The 17914-nt window shown below is 36.5% G+C and overlaps 1 protein-coding gene across 16 annotated transcripts in view; it reads left to right on the top strand.

The window, feature by feature from the left end:
- The window catches only part of Ralgapa1 (Ral GTPase activating protein catalytic subunit alpha 1), a 212136-nt gene that overhangs the window by 112990 nt on the left and 81232 nt on the right, over window positions 1–17914 (top strand). For all 16 annotated transcript variants that reach the window (XM_036205956.1, XM_036205953.1, XM_036205958.1 and 13 more), the window contains 6 exons: window positions 367–495; window positions 3857–3982; window positions 5937–5995; window positions 8084–8192; window positions 9304–9414; window positions 17390–17458. In XM_036205956.1, the coding sequence (XP_036061849.1) occupies window positions 367–495; window positions 3857–3982; window positions 5937–5995; window positions 8084–8192; window positions 9304–9414; window positions 17390–17458 (603 nt within the window). The remainder of the gene's footprint in view (window positions 1–366; window positions 496–3856; window positions 3983–5936; window positions 5996–8083; window positions 8193–9303; window positions 9415–17389; window positions 17459–17914) is intronic.

The following is a 17914-nucleotide window of genomic DNA, read 5'->3' as shown; positions in this document are numbered from 1 at the left end:
AGTTGCCACATAGCAGATCATATAGGTTCAGTGTAGATTCAGAGTGTGAATTATCACACAGAAGCAGCTCGGTGGCTGGAGAAACTGCCCTGTAACTCAGTGTTACGAAATGTAGGGCTAACATTTGCTGTGAAGCAAAGAGCCCTCCTGCTCTCATTTATGTCAGCTAGTCACATGGGTTTTAAGTTCACTTTCCTAACAAAATATACTAAGCGTGTATTAATTGGAAGAATTAAAATTGGTCTTTCCAGGTATTCAGCCAGTATATTTTTTATTTCACATTGTACCTGTTTTTAATGATATCGATTAGCTGATACCCAAGATTACATATGTGGTCATCTTCCTCTCCTCTTTTCTTCTTCTAAGGACATTGTCAATACAATCATCAAGCACTGCTCACCTCAGTTTTTTTCACTTGGTTTGCCTGGTGCCACAATGCTCATTATGGATTTTATTATAGCAGCTGGGAGAGTGGCTTCTTCAGCTTTTCTTAATGTAAGTCTTTATTTCTAGTTCTTTTAAGGTAGTAAACTCTATTTGTCAAGACTCAGCTTACAAAGCAACAAAGAGAACACTATTGCTGATAAAATATAACAAATTCATGTTCAGGAAAATTTACCATTTAATTGGAATTGATTGCTTCTCCCACATTAAAAAGAAATTCTGATATGCTAAGAAAGCAATAAAATTAGTTGAATTACCCCCAAGAGCTATAAAAATGGTTTACATCCAGTAGGGAAAAAAAGATTTATAGTTGGAAAATCTATGGAAACAGGGAAGGAAGTGAAGAAAGGGTTGTGAGTTATTATAAAAGATAAGAGTGGAGAATAATCATTACTGTGTGTGCATGAAATCATCATGTTATTCAACTAGAACTTTTATTTGACAATTAAGATTTTAATGGGATAAAGAACAAACATTCATGGGATAGCCCAGAAATATGTCCTTGGAGTAACCTTTGCACGTTAAGAAGCTGTGAGATAATTACACAGAAACCAGGGTAATGGAATATGTAAGCAGCAGAAGGGGGCTAGCCAGGAAGGTAGTAACTGTGGACATAGTGCTACAAGGGTTAGATTTTGTCTAAGGAGAATTGAGTAATGATGTAAGGAAACAAGTTGTTAACATGATCAAGTGTGAACTTTAGAAAGATCACGTTCTAATGTCCTGTTAGATAAAAGTTTAGGATATATGGAAGAGTAAAGTACTTGTGTGTCATTTTAAAGCATGCACAACCGTTTAACAGATTGTTTCTGTTTTGAAAGCCCAACAGTGAATGATAAAAATGCTTCTTGTGGCAGTACATAAGGTGTGCATTGGGTACTGATGAGAGGTCAATAGAATAATTGTATACATAAGTCAGGAGGTCAAGAGGAATGTTTTAAAGGTGTTTTTAAAGCACTTAACCTGGATGGATACAGTTGATCATGTGGAAGAAATGTGCAAATGAGAAAGAAAGGACTATATTCTAGCCAAGTTGGTTTCTACAGTTCCTGGAGAACAGTCATCATATCTTGCATTTTGATATCTGCAGGGCCTGGCCCAGGGCAGTGCTTAGATACTCACTGACAGTGTTAAGTACGTACTATATGCTCAACATTATGCTTAGCCCTTTGGTGGCTTTATAAATTTTTTCTTCCTTGTTCATATATGCAGAGGCTAGTCTACAGAGGAACAGGAAAGTGTTCTGTATCACCCAAAGCGTGCTCTGCACAACTACATTTACTATGATCTGGTTGCTCATTAGCAATGCTGAAGTACTGAATCAGAACCTACATTGTGATGAGATTATAGATGATGAATGAAATCATTTTGGTTACATCTTAGTAGGTTTTAAGTGTTGTGGACCAGGTTATGATGCTATACTGGCTTAAAGAAATACTTTAAAATATGGAAAGAAGTAATAAAGCCTGTGTCTCGAGAATATTAAATACATTACTCTGAAGTAGATTACATGGAAGACAAACCAAATATGAGGCAGAAGCTATAACTTCATTGTAGTATTGCCATGATACCCAGATAATCAGCCTCTTAGACTGGCCAAAGTTGATAGAACTCAGAAGGAGAAACTGTCACTTCTGATTAATTTACTGTGAAAACTTTTCCTCATCAGTGGACCAGTTACTCCAGGTGACTAGCCATATTTTCTGCAACTTTTGTCAAAGTTTTGTAGAATTAAACCCTGATGCCTTTTATGTGACTCACTTTCCTCCCCTACATCTAGATATTGGTTATGTATAGCATCCTTTGGGTAATGCAAATAATAGTCCCTTTCTATGCTAATTTGCATGATGCCTATTACTGAGGAAGGCTACGTAGAAACCAAATCATTGTAGGAAACAAGCTGGACACTCACATGTGCCCTGTAAGGTCAGAGGAAGTCTTCCTCTGGATGCTGTTAAAAACCCCAATTCCAAGTCTTGGCTCTTTCACTCTCTTTCAGATTCTATCCATATCATCTCTCATTGTTTATTTTCCCTTCCTTAAGCAGATTACACATGATTGAATTTTGTCTTTCTCAACTATTACATAATCATTTATTCCTTTTATAGCTTCATATCTAGACATTGCCAGTTACCTTACCCAACTTAGCAAAAAACCTCAACTCATCCCTTCAACTGAATATTGATTTTTTTTTTAAACTAGTTCTATTTGTATAGGATAGTTTTAAACCAGGATGGTAGATGTCAGTTTACTCTGCCCTTTCATACCTGTCCATCTGAGTTGTTTTTTAATCTGGACATGAAGTATTTTATCTTTTGTTTTGTTGTTTTGTTTGAGATAATGTCTTGCTGGTAGTACAGACAGGCTTCAGCTTGCAGTCGACCTGCTTGGCCTCCTTAGGTTAGGGATTTTAGGTATACTCTTAACAGGTCTAGTAAAAATGAGCTGTTCTGTTCTGTTGAAAGTCATGTAAGCTGAAATCATACTAAGATGCAAGTCTTTTTTAGATATTGAGTCTTAATTTATGTGAATGGAAGTATTATGTTGCTAATATACTGGTGTTTCACATTTTTATTAAGTATTCTTAAACCTATCAGCCAGTTGGTAAGTAAATAATGCCTTGGTCCCTGTTTAGTGGGCAGAAGAGGAAATGTCCAGTATTGATATTTAAGAAATGTCTTAATAAAATGAAAGGCAGCATGAAGTACTTTCTTCTGTAAGATTTGTGTTGACATAAATTATGTTAGTAAAGATAGATTAAGGACAGTGGTGTTTTTCATATTCATAAAAAGATAAAGATCATCTAGCCTGGTAACCATTTCTTGGAGACAGAACTAACATTTTAATCTTTTTATTTATCCTAAAGTAGTGACATTGAGTCATCAGCTTATTTGAAATAATGAAGTGTGAACTACATTTAAAGTAATTTAGTCAGGCATGGTTGCACGTATCTATAAGCCCTGCACTTGGGAGGCTGAAATAGGAGAATCACAAGTTCCAGACCACCCTAGGCTGCAAAGTGAGTTTAGGGACAGCTTAGGTTATGTAGCACAACCCTGTCTCTATAAATAAATAAACAAATAAAATGTTCATTTTCCCTTTAATTACGTTAAATGTTTATTGGTTACCAGCTTTTTTATTTTATTTTTATTTAAAATTCATTAGTTACAGATGATTTCTGTTCATTGGTTGCTTTTCAAGAAAGTTTTGCTATTTGTCCATTATATTTACTAAGAATAATCATACTGTCTTTAGAAATTCTAGATGGAAACCTAAATCATTGACATTCCCTTTTTTAATCTCTTCATTGCTCTTACTGTCCTGTTTAATGTGATTATTGAAAAAATATTTAAGAGTAGTTTAAGAACACAGTTAACTAGCATTTCATAGATTGCTCAAATCTGATGTTCAGGCCCCACGAGTGGAAGCACAGGTTCTCCTGGGATCCTTAGTCTGCTTCCCCAACTTATGCTGTGAACTGCCTGCGCTCCATCCCAACATCCCTGAGATTGCTGTTTCTCAGTTTACAGACGTGAAGGTAAGAAATAAGACACCAGTATTCATTTAGCATATATGATGGAATTTGATTTCTCCGTTTGCCTTTTGGAATCTAGTTACTAAAGAATGTTAATACTCCAGCCATAAAACTGCTAGGAGCAAAGCCTTTTCAGGTTTAAAAGCTTAGAAACCTTTCCTCATTCCCCAGCCTGCTCACTTGTCTGCCCCTTAGGAGCCATTCAATTACTCCCTGCCCCAAGACCTATGCTGCTAATGTACGGCTTCTAAGATTGAGATGCTAAACTAAAGCTGAATGTTTGACTTCCATTTTCTATTTCTTGATATATTATATTATATCAAAGTGATAGAACTTTCCTGCTCTGTGGAACTTTGTATGAAACATGGAGTATCTCCTGAACCTGAAGCATCAAAGGGTTCGGACAATCACCAGGAGCAGGCATGGCCAATAACACTTGTGATGTATGCACTTCTCAAAGTTTCAGGTTAGAAAAGTAGTAAGAAGTTGTTCTGAGCCTCTGCAGAAGTCAGCCTCTGTTTAAAGAGGAAATAGGATTTGATCATGTATTTAGTCCTATGCACTCAATACCTCTTAGATCAAGGTAGAGGGGGCTGGCATGGAAAGTTCTGAATGTTCTGACCCCAGCAGTGTGAGCCATAGTGAATAATTCTGTGACTAGGTCATTGTCTCTGACTGATGCCTATGTTACTCCAAATTCCCAAGGGCTTAGCACTCCTGTTAATAAAGCGTGCTGTGACAGTAACTGCACGATGTTCCATGTTTAACATGAACTGACCTTCAGCATCCCAAGAGCCGAGCAGAAGACACTGCAGCTCTGGGGGATTATGCTGACGTTTTATTTTTCCAAGTTGCTTTCTCTGAAAGTTTGGTTTGAATTTCTTCTTAAGCCTTTAAAAATGTTTTGAGTTAGTAAAAAGAGTATAGGTTTCATTATAGCATATTCTGAACTGTTTTGAGACAAAGTCTCACCATGTATCCTAGACAGGCCTAAAATTCACTCTGTAGCCCAGGAGTGCTTGAACTAGTAGAGATCCTCATGCCCCTGCCTCCCAAGTGCAGGTATCACAGGCTTATAGCACCAGGAATACTGTTGAAAGGTAACTTTTTATTTTGTTTTGTTTTGTGTTTTCAGACAAGATTTCACTGTGTAGCCAAGACTGGCCTGGACCTTGTGGTCCTTTCATGTCTGCCTTCGGGCTTCCGAGAGTACAAGCATGTCATGATCCCTCGTGTACTGTTTTCTTTTTATCATACTGATTTCTTTACATATGTAACTATAAATGGAATTGCTTTGGGTGACATGGCTATTCTAACAATATTAATATGTCCAATAAATGAACCACCTTTTGTTTCCAGGAATAGATTCTGGTTAATCATGTACAATCTTTTTAATGCACTGTTCAATTTATTTATTGAATACTAGTAATTTTTTAGGACTTTTTAAAAAAAGAAAGTAGTATCCTTATGGATTTGGGTATCTAGATAATTCTGGCCTCATAAAATGAGTGTGAAGATGTTCTTATTTCTTCATTTTTTTTTTAAAAAGATCTTGATAAAAATCAGTCTTACTTTTAGAAGTATTTGGTAGAATTCACCAATGAAGCCATCTGGCTCTACCTTTCAAATAATATGTCTAAAAAAAAAAAAAAACTTAAAGGTATTCATGCCTCCTTAAGTGTCAGCTCTGCTGTATAGTGAATCCTTATTACTCTCCTGACTGAAAAAAAAAAAAGTATTTTTAAACATATTGTACTTAGAAATTTCATGATTTGTTAGCTACTTTTTAGAATAATGCTGGGTTTTTATTGAAAGTAAATATAAGAACAAGCTGTTTACTTACCCACTCTATTTCTAATGTCCAGAGAACTATCTGGCCAAGAATGGCCAACTAGTAAATATTTGTTGAACTAGTACATGAAATCATAGTCATTTCTTTTATTTCTTCTTATTTTAGGAACTTATAATTAAAACTGTTCTAAGCTCAGCAAGAGATGAGCCCTCTGGCCCTGCACGGTAGGTCAGATATTCTTAGATCTAGCACTTAATGTAATGACTCTGCTTAGTATTTTGTAAAAATTGATTACTGCGCTTCAGATTGTTCCAGACTTCCAAAAGCCTTCATCTTTCATAACTAATAATTTGTTTGAATCTTGATTACATTTTACTTCATCATTATATTTCATTAGTTATTTATGCAGTGCTTTGAGATCAGTGTTCATTAAAATAGTTCTGACATAGAAACTGATATAGCTAAGGAAATAGTATATTTTAATAGGCACCTATTTGATCATGATTTTTTAAATTTATTTGATATGTGTGCAGTGTTCTGCATGCAAATATACCTGCAGGCCAGAAGAGGGCATCAGATCTCATTACAGGTGGTTGTGAGCCACCATATGGTTGCTAAATTGAACTCAGGACCTCTGGAAGAGCAGTTGGTGCTCTTAACCGCTGAACCATTTGATCATGATTTTTAATAGACTATCAGAAGATTTTTACTTTCCCTTCCTTTTCTTGCATGTATGTGTACATGTATGTATACACGTGTCTATGCAGGTGCTCATGCCAGAGGAATATATCAGGTGTCTTCTGTTGCTTTCCATTTTATTCCATTAAGACATGGGGTCTCTCCCTGAACCTAGAGCTTGCTGTGTTTTGGCTAGGCTGGTGGCCAGCATGACTCTGCTTACCCTATCCCCACTGGGGTTGCTGGTTTATGCGGGCATGCTCACAGTTTTATAGGAATGGAATGCTGGGATCTGAACTCAGGTCTTCCTACTTTGGAGTAAGCACTCTTACTCACTGAGCTATCTCCCAAGCCCAAGGTAAATAATCTTAATTATTTTAATAAATTGGTCAAGAAACTCCATACTCTGTTTTATGTCCCCTAATTTCTCTTGGTGTTCACACACAAATTCAGTAACATCTTGTTTGTAGCCTCTAATTTATTTAATATTTCAATATTTTAAATTAATTCATTGAGTTTTGTTTTTGAGACAGGATCTCATGTAAACATGGACTGGCCTTGATCTCACTGTATAGCCAAGATAGCCCTTGAACTCGTGATCCTCCTGCCTCTGCTTCCCAAGTGCTAGGATTATAGGCAGGAACTACCACAACTAACCAAAGCCTGGTGTTCCAGCAAAACCATTCAGTGTAGGTACTCTCAGTGCCTGCTTTTGGTTAATTGAGTTTATGAAGCATTTTGCTGCATTTTAAAATGTATTGTTGTTTTAGGACTTCATATATTGCTATTGCTAAAACCTGAAACTTGGTTATTTAGATCTGCCAACACTATGTAAGACTTATGGATTGATGCCAAGGGAGAAAAAATAAGGCAGTAGCCTTTACTCTGAAGACATTTTGGTCATCTCGGTAGTGAATAATTGGGTAGCATTAATAGTCTACACCCTAAGAGGAGACTTCAGCCTCTTCAGTGTTCTGGAAGAAAAAATACTTTTTCATTGAATTATTATAAAATGTAGTGTCCCACTATATTTAAGAATATCAGTATTAATACATGTACATATTTACTTGGAGAGAGCTATTATACAGTTTATCAGAAGCATAAACTTGAGTACATTGATGTCTTCCTGATTCTGATTATCAAATAACTTTCAGCTGAAACTTAGCTGAGTTACATTTAGGAAAATAAAACCCCACAAGATATTAGGGAAACAACTAACGTCCTACAAGGTCTATTTCTGCTGGTGTGTTAAATCTGAATAACACATTTTTTACTTATTTCGTCGGTTTATTTTTATGTAAGTTCATTTTCTTGTTGCCAGTCAAGAATATTAGAGTCTCCTGTTGAAAGCAGGTTCTGCATTTGTTTGGGAAGAAGACTTGTCACATTGCCAATTTAGTAATATGAATTTGTCAGAAAGGCGCTGCACATTGTCCAAGCCTGCCTCTCTGTTACATCACTATTGGTAATGAATACAGTAGAAAATTAGGTTTCAGTTTGGGGTGTTTTTATTTCCACTTTTCCTATCAGCTAACTCATACAGTAACAAAGTCTTTGATTCACTCAAACAGTGACTGTACTAAATGTTTAGTTTTCTTTAAAGTCATTTTAGGTTGTTTTTCTTTTCTTTTCAGATGTGTAGCACTTTGCAGTTTAGGGATTTGGATTTGTGAAGAATTAGTCCATGAATCTCATCATCCTCAAATTAAAGAAGCTCTGAATGTAATTTGTGTTTCATTAAAGGTAAAGAAAACTATTTAATGAAATATATTGAGGACACATGAATTTTCCCCCCAGACATTTAATAATCCTGGGCCCCAGTGACTACAGTATTTAATAATCATTTTCATCATGTATTATTACATTAACTCCTTGATTCTGACTTGCTTTAAGAATAGTCCAACTCTTGGCTTTAAGGTGTTTTTGTGATGAGCTCTTTTGTCTGAACTTTCCTATATTTGACTTTTTTCCTAAAAACATGTGAATGACGTCTTACAAACAAACCAGTCATTTAAAACAGCGGATAGGAGGGAGGTGATTTAGTGTGTGTGTATAAGAGAAGGGAGGAGGGACAGGAGGAGAGGTGTGGTATAGGTTTATGTGTGTGCTTGTGTGCTGAGGCCAGAGTCGTGGGCAGCTTTGAGTCAGAACTCTCTATAACTCTAGTTCCAGGGGACCTAGTACCCTCTTCTGGCCTCTTCGGGTACTAGGCCCATACATGGTGTACATACATACATGCAGGCAACCAACACACAGTTTAAAAAAAAAAAAAAGTTAAAAAAAGTAGTGATAATCTAATCATGTGGAAATTCTGAATAAAATTATAAAATTTTATTTTGTTTCATTATTATTTGGGGGTTTGTTTTTGCTATTGTTGTTTGAGACAAAAAATCTCATTATTTAGCCCAGGCTAGCTTCTAATTCAGTAGCATACTCAGACTGTCACTGAATTCATAATCTTCCTGCTTGAGTGTTCTGAGTGCTGGAATCAAGCATGCTCCACCATGCTCTGCTTATATGAATATGTTTTACTTAGGAAAGAAAATTTATTGTTCTTGTCTGAGAACTTTTAATGCCACAGCATCTGTTGAAGGCTAAATAACATGATTTACTTAGTAAGCACTTTTGAGTAATACCAGCTAATTGACAGATATTTCTGATTGTATGCTATGTTTGAGGCATTTTGCTAAGCAAAGTGAAGAATGAAATGGACACTGTACAGATAGGAGCTTTGAGAGATGAATGTACAACAGCTGACATTATGATAAAAGGGACATGAGATTTAAATTGCCAGAAGCTAATGTTGATGAATATGCATGAAGAACTTTTATAACAATGATTTTTGTTGTTGCAGTTTACTAATAAAACAGTTGCCCATGTAGCTTGTAACATGCTTCACATGCTGGTTCACTATGTACCTAGACTTCAGACTTACCAGCCTGATTCACCCTTGAAAATTATTCAGGTAAATAACTTTGCATTTATTTTTATTACAAACTTTTATAAAAATTTCTTAGATATGGGTACCTTGAAATATGAAATTATTTTAATAGGTGCTAATTTCTTTGTGGGTAAATGCTTGGTGTTCATCTTGCTCTTTTGTAATATCGAAGTTCCTGATAATTCTTTTGTACTTGTAAATTTTATCTATCTATCCATCTGTCTGTCTGTCTGTCTGTCTGTCTGTCTATCTATCTGTCTGTCTGTCTATCTATTTTACATCCAGACTGTAGTTTCTCCTCCCTCCTCTACTCCCATCCCTGTCCCCTCCCCTCTGCACCCCCCATTCCACTCCTCTGAAAAGGGCAGTCCTCCCATGGATATCAGTTTGTTAAGATACGTTTATTGTATGTGTATGTATGTGCACCACATGCATGCAATACCTGCAGAGATCAGAAGAGAGCATTAGATGTTCTGGAACTGAAACTACAAATAGTTGTAAACCATCCTCTGAGTGCTGGGAACTGAACCAAGGTTTTCTGCAGAGCAGTAAATGCTCTTAACCACTGACCATTTCTCCTCCTTTGTACTTCTTATGAGAAGTATGGTTTCTTGGTTTGGAATGAAATTTTTTTAAGTCATGAAAATAGTTATTAGTTGTGAAAATTATATACTTCATACAAACTTATTAATGCCATTGTGTTTATAAATCTATATTTTGCTTCATTTTCTCTTAAGTGAGTAAAACATGCTATCCCTCCAGCTTACCAGAATCAGGGTAATCAGAATCCTTCCCTTTTTTAGCCAATCATTATGAAGTTTTATCTTTTATTCAAATTCAGTGTTTCCTGTATCGTTTCTTTTTTGCTACTACAGTATCTTGCTCCTGGCAGACATCTTCTTCCCCTTTAGGTCATCATTGACATTCTCATGACACCTGAAACAAAAATGACCATAAAGTTCCTTTCTTTGGCTGTGAATTCAGACCCCCAATTGAAGACCTATTTCATCTTTCCAGAACCATATACAGCTTCCCATGAGATTCTTGTTCTCCTGGCAACTAAGTCTGCTTCTCCCAAACATTCCTCTATCTCTCTTCTTATCTAAAATGCTTTACTTCTCTCAAAACCCCCTCAATCTCTGTATGCCTTTCTTGGTATTCTTATAACATCATCAAGAAAGCTGAAAACAAGTATTTATTAAGTTCCTACTGTAGAGCAATTGCTGTATCACTCACCTCTTTAGAAATATTTAATTTTTATTTTATTTTACTTATTTTATTTTTTTGAGTTAGGGTCTCATTATGTAGCTCTGGCTGGTTTGGAACTCAATATGTAGATCAGGCTAGTCTCAAACTCATAGAGATCCACCTGCCTCTTCTTTCAAGTGCTGAGATTATAGGCATGCACCACTACTCACAGCCCAATATGCAGTTCTTTTTAATTTTTATTTTATATGCATGGCTGTTTTGCCTGTGTATATGTACTTGCACCATTTGTGTGCTTGGTACCTACATATGCCAGAAGAGAGTATCAGATCCTTGGAACTAGAGTTGCAGGAGGTTGTGAGCCACCTTGTAGGTGCTGAGACTTGAATGTCCTCTAGAAAAGCAGCTAGTGCTCTTAACCTCTGAGCCATTTCTCCAGTTTCCCCGTATCTAATTCTTAAAAGTATTTTGGCATGGGAAATTATTCCCTCTACCACTTTACCTTATTTAAGAGAGAACTAAAGACTTAGTAACTATATAAAGTCTAAAACCAATAACCAATAGGATAGAAAGAGGATTCCTGTAGCACAAATCCTGATGCCTGTCATTAGGTAACATTACATCCTTTTGGCGTCTTTGATGGAGTTGAAGACTAATTATAGTTTTCCTTAGTTTAATAGAAAATAAATTAGATAAAAAACTTTATACTCACCGAGATAAGATAGATAATTAAGTATTTTCTCCAATTTTGTCAAATGCAAATGGATTGGATATTGTTACTGTAATTCTTATTTAATAACTTTTTGTTTTACTATATTAAGGTCAAAACTTTCCTTTTTAATTAGACACACACAAAAAAAAGAGGAATGCTGTGAGATAATGATCTTGTACACTGTAAAGATTTGTCACTCATATCAGTTTAATAAAACACTGATTGTCCAGTAGCTAGGCAGGAAGTATAGGCAGGGCAACCAGACTAGGAGAATTCTGGGAAGAGGAAGGACAGAGTCAGGCATTGTCAGCCTGATGCAGAGGAAACAAGATGAGAATGTTGTATTGAGAAAAGGTACCGCCGGGCAGTGGTGGCACATGCCTGTAATCCCAGCACTCGGGAGGCAGAGCCAGGCGGATTTCTGTGAGATCAAGGCCAGCCTGGTCTACAGAGCGAGATCCAGGACAGGCACCAACACTACAGAGAGACCCTTTCTCAAAAAACAAAAAAAAACAAAAAAAAAAAAAACAAAAGAGAAAAGGTACCAAGCCATGTGGCTAAACACAGATAAGAATTATGGATTAATTTAAGTGTAAGAACTAGTTAGTAATAAGCCTGAGCTACCAGCTGAACATTTATAAGTAATATTAAGCCCTGAGTCAATTATTTGGGAAGTGGCTGCTGGGTGTTTGGGAACAGGACCAGGCAGGAAAGAAACTTCTGCCTACAGATTCCAACCCAAATCTGTAAAATTCAAAGGTATATGGGTCCTAGTAGCACAGGCCTGTAATCCAGCAGTTGGGAAACTGATGCCAGAGGGTTGCTAGCTCAAAGCCAGCCTGAAAACTTAGAAAGACCCTGTTTCAAAAAATAAGGTATGGGACAGGGAGGAGACTACAACTCAGTTGTAAAGCACTTTTCACTTGCAGAGCATGCTCAAAGCTTTTGGTTTGATCTCTAGCACTATAAAATAAAATTTTAAAATTTTTTTAAAAAGCCTTAAGTTCAAACTTTCTAACTCAATCAATCATATTATCATCCTCTGCTAAAATACTAAATGTGGTAATACACCATTTGTGTCCTATATAAAGTACATTTAGAAGAATTTTTCTACTTAGTGAATTGACACAGTAATTTTCAAAAAATAGCAGTAGCATGCTTAAAAATATAGTAAGTTTATTCCTAGTTTTAATATATACATAAAAATTTGAATGAGATCAAGACATAAAATTTTAGGCTCCTTTAAATATTTCTTATGCATAGACAACTTTGACATACAAAGTAATTGAATGTCTGTTGAGTGATGTGTTAGTTATTGTTCTGTTAGTGTGGTAAAACATTGTAACCAAGATAACTTAGAAAAGAGAGCATTTAATTGGGTTTCTGGTTTCAGAAGATTAAAGTCCACAGTGTCATGGTAGTAGAAACAGTTGAGAGCTCACATCCAGAGTGCAAGCAGGAGACAGGGATCACACTGGGGATGGCATGAGTCTATTGAAACCTCAAAGCCCATCCCACTAACACACCATTTCCAATATCCCAATCCTTCCCAAACTGCTCCCCCACTAGGGACCAAGTTCGCAAACATGTACGCCTAATGGGCCATTCTCATTCACACCTCCAAGGTTCAACCCAGTATTAAGAGTAGGTTAGTGGTTGGACATACTTGAATTTAACTGATCCTAACCCTGTCACCTAACTGTGACTCTGGACAAGTTATTTTAGGACTTGAAACTCCGAACTCTCTACTTGGGATCAGGAAATTTACCTGCCAGATTACTTAAATTAGGAGTACATGTAAAATACTAAACACCTTTTTACATTATAGAATAAATAAAAATACTTTTATTGGCTATAGTTACTATCTTTATGTTGTGTGGGACATGGCAACTGGATTTCAGTGTGAATATGTCTGCTCATGAAACATTTAAAAAATTTTAAAAGTCCACCCTGGAAAGATGGCTCAGTAGTTAGGAGCATGAGCTCCTTCAGCACACCCAAGTTTGGTTGCCAGCACCCACAACCACCTATACCTCCAGCTCCAGGGGATCAGCTGCCCTCTTCTGGCTTCTGTTGGCACTGCATTCCCATACACTAACACTCAGACATACATATATTCATATAATTAAAAATAAAGTCTTTGAAAGTTTTAAACATTTGACAATTTTATTCTTTAATTTTTTCACTGTGAAAATTAAAAATATTTGTGTATTTGCTTATTTTTGAAACAGGGTCTCACAGTGTAGCCCACCTTTGCAGTCCTTCTGTCTCAGCCCCTTGCTGCAGGGATTATAGTTATATGCCCCCATTTCCAGCTTTAAAGAGTTTGTTTCCATTTTAGAAAATTATTATGTGTGGGGGTGTTTCGCCTGCATGTATGCCTGTACATGATGAAAGCTATGGGTCTGATTTCATTCTTCTGCATGTGGACATCCAGTTTTCCCAGCACCATTTGTTGAAGATGCTTTCTTTTCTCTAACTTGTGTGTTTGGCATCTTTGTTAAATATTAAATGGCGTAAGTTACATGTACTCATGTTTGGGTCTTTGATATTTTTCTCCCTCATTGGTCTACATGTCTACAAAGTGTTTTTACTAACATGGCTGTCTTGTACATCTTAAGATATGAAATGATAATCCCTCCAACATTGGTCTATTTATTAAGGATTGATTTTGGCTATGTGGCATCTTTCGTGATTCCGTATGAATTTTAGGATAGAATGAGGTCGGGGTTTTTATTGGGATTGCAAATGGTCATTTTCACAATATTAATTCTATGAATCGATGAGTATGGGCTGTCTTTCCATTTTCTACTGTGTTTCTTCAGAGTTTTAAAGTTTGTATTTTAGAAGACCTTCATTTCCTTGGTTAGGTTTGATAACTGGTATTTTATTTTTCAATGAGGCTGTTGTGAATGGGATTTTGTCCATTATCTCTGTGTCTCTTGAGATGATCTTCTGATTTTTGTTCTTAAGTCCATTTATGTGACTTATTACATTTGTTGGACTATGTGTGTTAAACTATCTTTGCATTTCAAGGAAAAGGCCAACTTGGTCATGGTGGATATTCTCTCTCTCTCTCTCTCTCTCTCTCTCTCTCTCTTTCTTTCTTTCTTTCTTGAGTTTAGGACAGACTGGCTGTAGTGTAGATGTAACTGTCTTGTTAAATAAGAAACACAGAGCTGGTTGCAGAGTTAAAAGCCAAGAGGTCAGAGCAGTAGCTGAGAGCCGAAAACCTTACCCTTCACTACAGCTCTGTCTTTCCTCTCTGCAAGAGACCCTTCCTGTGTGTTTTTTCTTTTTTTATAGACTTTCTGTTCTGCTTTCTCATTGGTTATAAACCCAGCCACATGACCTCCTCATCACTGCCTGTCTATACAGACCTCCAGGTCTCTATGGTTGGTATTGAGATAAAAGGCGTGTGTCTCCATGCTGGCTGTATCCTTGAACACACAGAGATCCTGCCTAGCTCTGCCTCCCAAGTGCTGGGATTAAAGGCATGCACCACCACTGCCCAGCTTCTGCTATGGCTTGCTCTGACCTCAAGGCAACTTTATTAATATACAAATAAAATCACATTTTACAAATAAAGTATCACCACACTGTCTTGAAAGAAAAGCTGTGTTTCTTCCAGACAACAGATAGATGCTTTTTGTTTCTTGATCCATTCAGTCAGTCTGTGTCTTCTGGTTGTAGAATCAGGGCCATTGATACTGAAAGTTCTTATTGACATGTGTGTGTCAATTGTGGTCATCACATTGTTGATTTTTGGTCTTGTTTGTGTTCTCAGTGGAACTTTGTGTTGTAATAATTATGGCTTCATACTTCTTTCCACAGTCTCTCTGCTCTGCACAATTCTCTCTTTAACCCAAAGTCTTGCTTCCTGTATATTATTTAGGTTTCCTTTGTTGGATATAAATTTTTTAGGCTGTTTATATCTTGGAAAGTTTTTCTTTGGCCTTCAATTATGGAAAAAGTAGTTTTGCTGGGCAGGCATATTAGTCTAGGCTAGCTGTCATAGTCTTTTAGGACTTAGAATACATTTCTCCAGGCTCTCCTCACTTTCTAAGTTGCCATTGAGAAATCAGCTATTATTCTGATGGTTTTTTTTCTTTATATATGACTTTTGCTTTTTCTCTTGCACCTTTCAATATAGTCTCTTTTTAGTGTTTAACTATGGTATGCCATGGGGATTTTATTTTTTGATCTTGTCCTTTTGCTCTGTGTGCTTCCTGTCCTTTTCTGTATAGGTGTATTTTTCCTTAGTTTGGTAAAGTTTTCTTCTATGATCTTGTTGAAGTTCTTATCTGTCATTGTCCTGCAATTCTTCTTCCTCATCTATGTCTATAATTCAAAGGTGGGTTTTTTTTTCATGGTGTCCCATATTTCCTATGTGTTCCTTTCCTGTGTATACTTTTTTTTTTTTTTTTTTTTTTGTAACTTTTCATACTTCTTGCTTCTCTGGTCTAGATCCTCTATTTTATCTTCAAGTCCTGTAATTGTATTTTCTTACTAATTTTTTTCTACTTGGAAGGCTTCCCTTTGAGTTGTCTAGTTGAGTTGTTGGGTTTTCAAGTCCTTCTCATTTCAGCCTCAGTTCTCTTCAGTGTTCCTACCTCCTTGTTGAATTCCTCTGTCAAGTCCTGCACTATCACCATGTCCTTCAGCCTTAGGCTTGGGGTTTCTTGGGCATCACTCAGCTGTTGTTCTCCTTAAGTTCTTTCTCCTTCGTTTCACTGAGTGTTTCCTTGTGTCTTCTTTAAACTCCTTGAATTATTTGATGATGTGTTGGATTTCATCTAGGTCATTCTCAATGGCAAACATTTCCACCAAACGTAGGTTCTGGAGAAAAGAGGCTGGTTTGATCACTCATATCGTTAGTATTTTTGTGATGGAATCAGGCAAGCTCCTGGAAAAGGGATGTGGGAGATCTGGCTGTGATAGGCTTGATGATGCTTTTGTTTAGAGGAATGTGGACTTTGGGACTTTGGATTAGAAAAGCAGTTGAACACTTTAAGTGGGTTTTAATGGCCATACTCGTAGGAAGGTAGAAGACAGTGGTGCTGAGGGGGATTTGAACTGTGAGGGCCTGGCTCAAGAGGTTTCAAGGAAAGGAATTTTTGTATGTGGCTTAGAGACTGTTCCTGTGATATTTTGGTGAATAATATAGCTTTTTGTCCTTGTCCAAAAAGTCTGCTTGAGGCTAAAGTGAAGAGTTTTGGATTAATTGCGTTGGCAAAGGAAATCTCAAAACAGCTTAGTATAGCCTATTTCTTATGGTTACTACTGTTGACTTTTATAAAGATTTATAATGAAAAGGAGCAAGCTGGGCAAGGAAAAATACATGCTAGACAAGCACTCTACCAACTGCATATTATCCCCAGCCACAAATTGGTATGTGTCCTAGCATTCTTGGATTTTGAAGTATTTCAGATATGGGCTGCTCAGTCAGCATAGATAGGGAGATCTGGAAAAGCATTGGAGTGTGGTTCTTGAAGTAGTAGTGGGATTATTATTTGTTTTGTTTTGTTTTGTTTTTGTTTTTCGAGACAGGGTTTCTCTGTGTAGCTTTGTGCCTTTCCTGGAACTCACTTTGGAGACCAGGCTGGCCTCGAACTCACAGAGATCCACCTGGCTCTGCCTCCCGAGTGCTGGGATTAAAGGCGTGCACCACCACCACCACCACCCGGTGGGATTATGATTTTTGTAAATCCTTTACCTCCATCTTTGGACTTCTTCTAATGTACCTAAATATCTGTTTTTATACACATTGATTGACCTTGTGAATTGAGTTAGTATGAAATTATTTACCATTGAGAGAACATATGCATTGTAATCTTCATTCTGTACATGTACATTATAATCCTTATAAATGATTAATAGTTAAATGTACTTAAAAAGCTTCCATGGTACAAATTAAAGTAACAATATATGGGTTAAATACTATGTTTAGATGTTATATTGATGTTAAATTACAGCAATCAATTTTATATCACTAAGAATGTAGTAATTAAATTTTAGGGACTACAGTGAATTTCATGTATTTTAAACTCATTTACTTACTCATTCTTCTTTTGCCTGCAGATCCTAATAGCTACTGTCACTCATCTTTTGCCAAGTACAGAAGCTTCATCGTATGAAATGGACAAAAGGGTAATTTTAATTTTTTTACATTTAATATGTATTTGTCTTGAATATTTAAATTTAAAAGTTTTAAAGGTACAAATAAATAAATATTCAACCAACTATGGCAAACTCTAACTTTGCGTGACTTAAGTATAAAACATGTCCTTTTATTGACTGGAGAGATGGCTCAGCAGTTACGAGTGCTTGCTGCTCTTGCAGAGGCCCAGGTTTGGTTCCCAGCACCCCTGGAGGCTCACTGGAGTCTGTAACTCCAGTACCGGGCATCCACATCCTTCTAGCCTCATGGCACCAGGCACACAAGTGCTGAACAGACATACATAGAGACAAAATTCACATTAAATGAATAAACAAAAAAAAATTAAATTTTATTTTAGTTTTAATTTCGTAAACACTTGACTGTCTTGAAATCTCAGAGTAGTAAGGAAACGTAGCAAACATTTTGTTTACTTGTAATGATTTTAA

The sequence above is a fragment of the Onychomys torridus genome, chromosome 14 (genome assembly GCF_903995425.1).
Source record: "Onychomys torridus chromosome 14, mOncTor1.1, whole genome shotgun sequence".
In the NCBI taxonomy this organism is placed as follows: Eukaryota; Metazoa; Chordata; class Mammalia; order Rodentia; family Cricetidae; genus Onychomys; species Onychomys torridus.
This window is presented reverse-complemented; position numbering and strand designations above follow the sequence as displayed.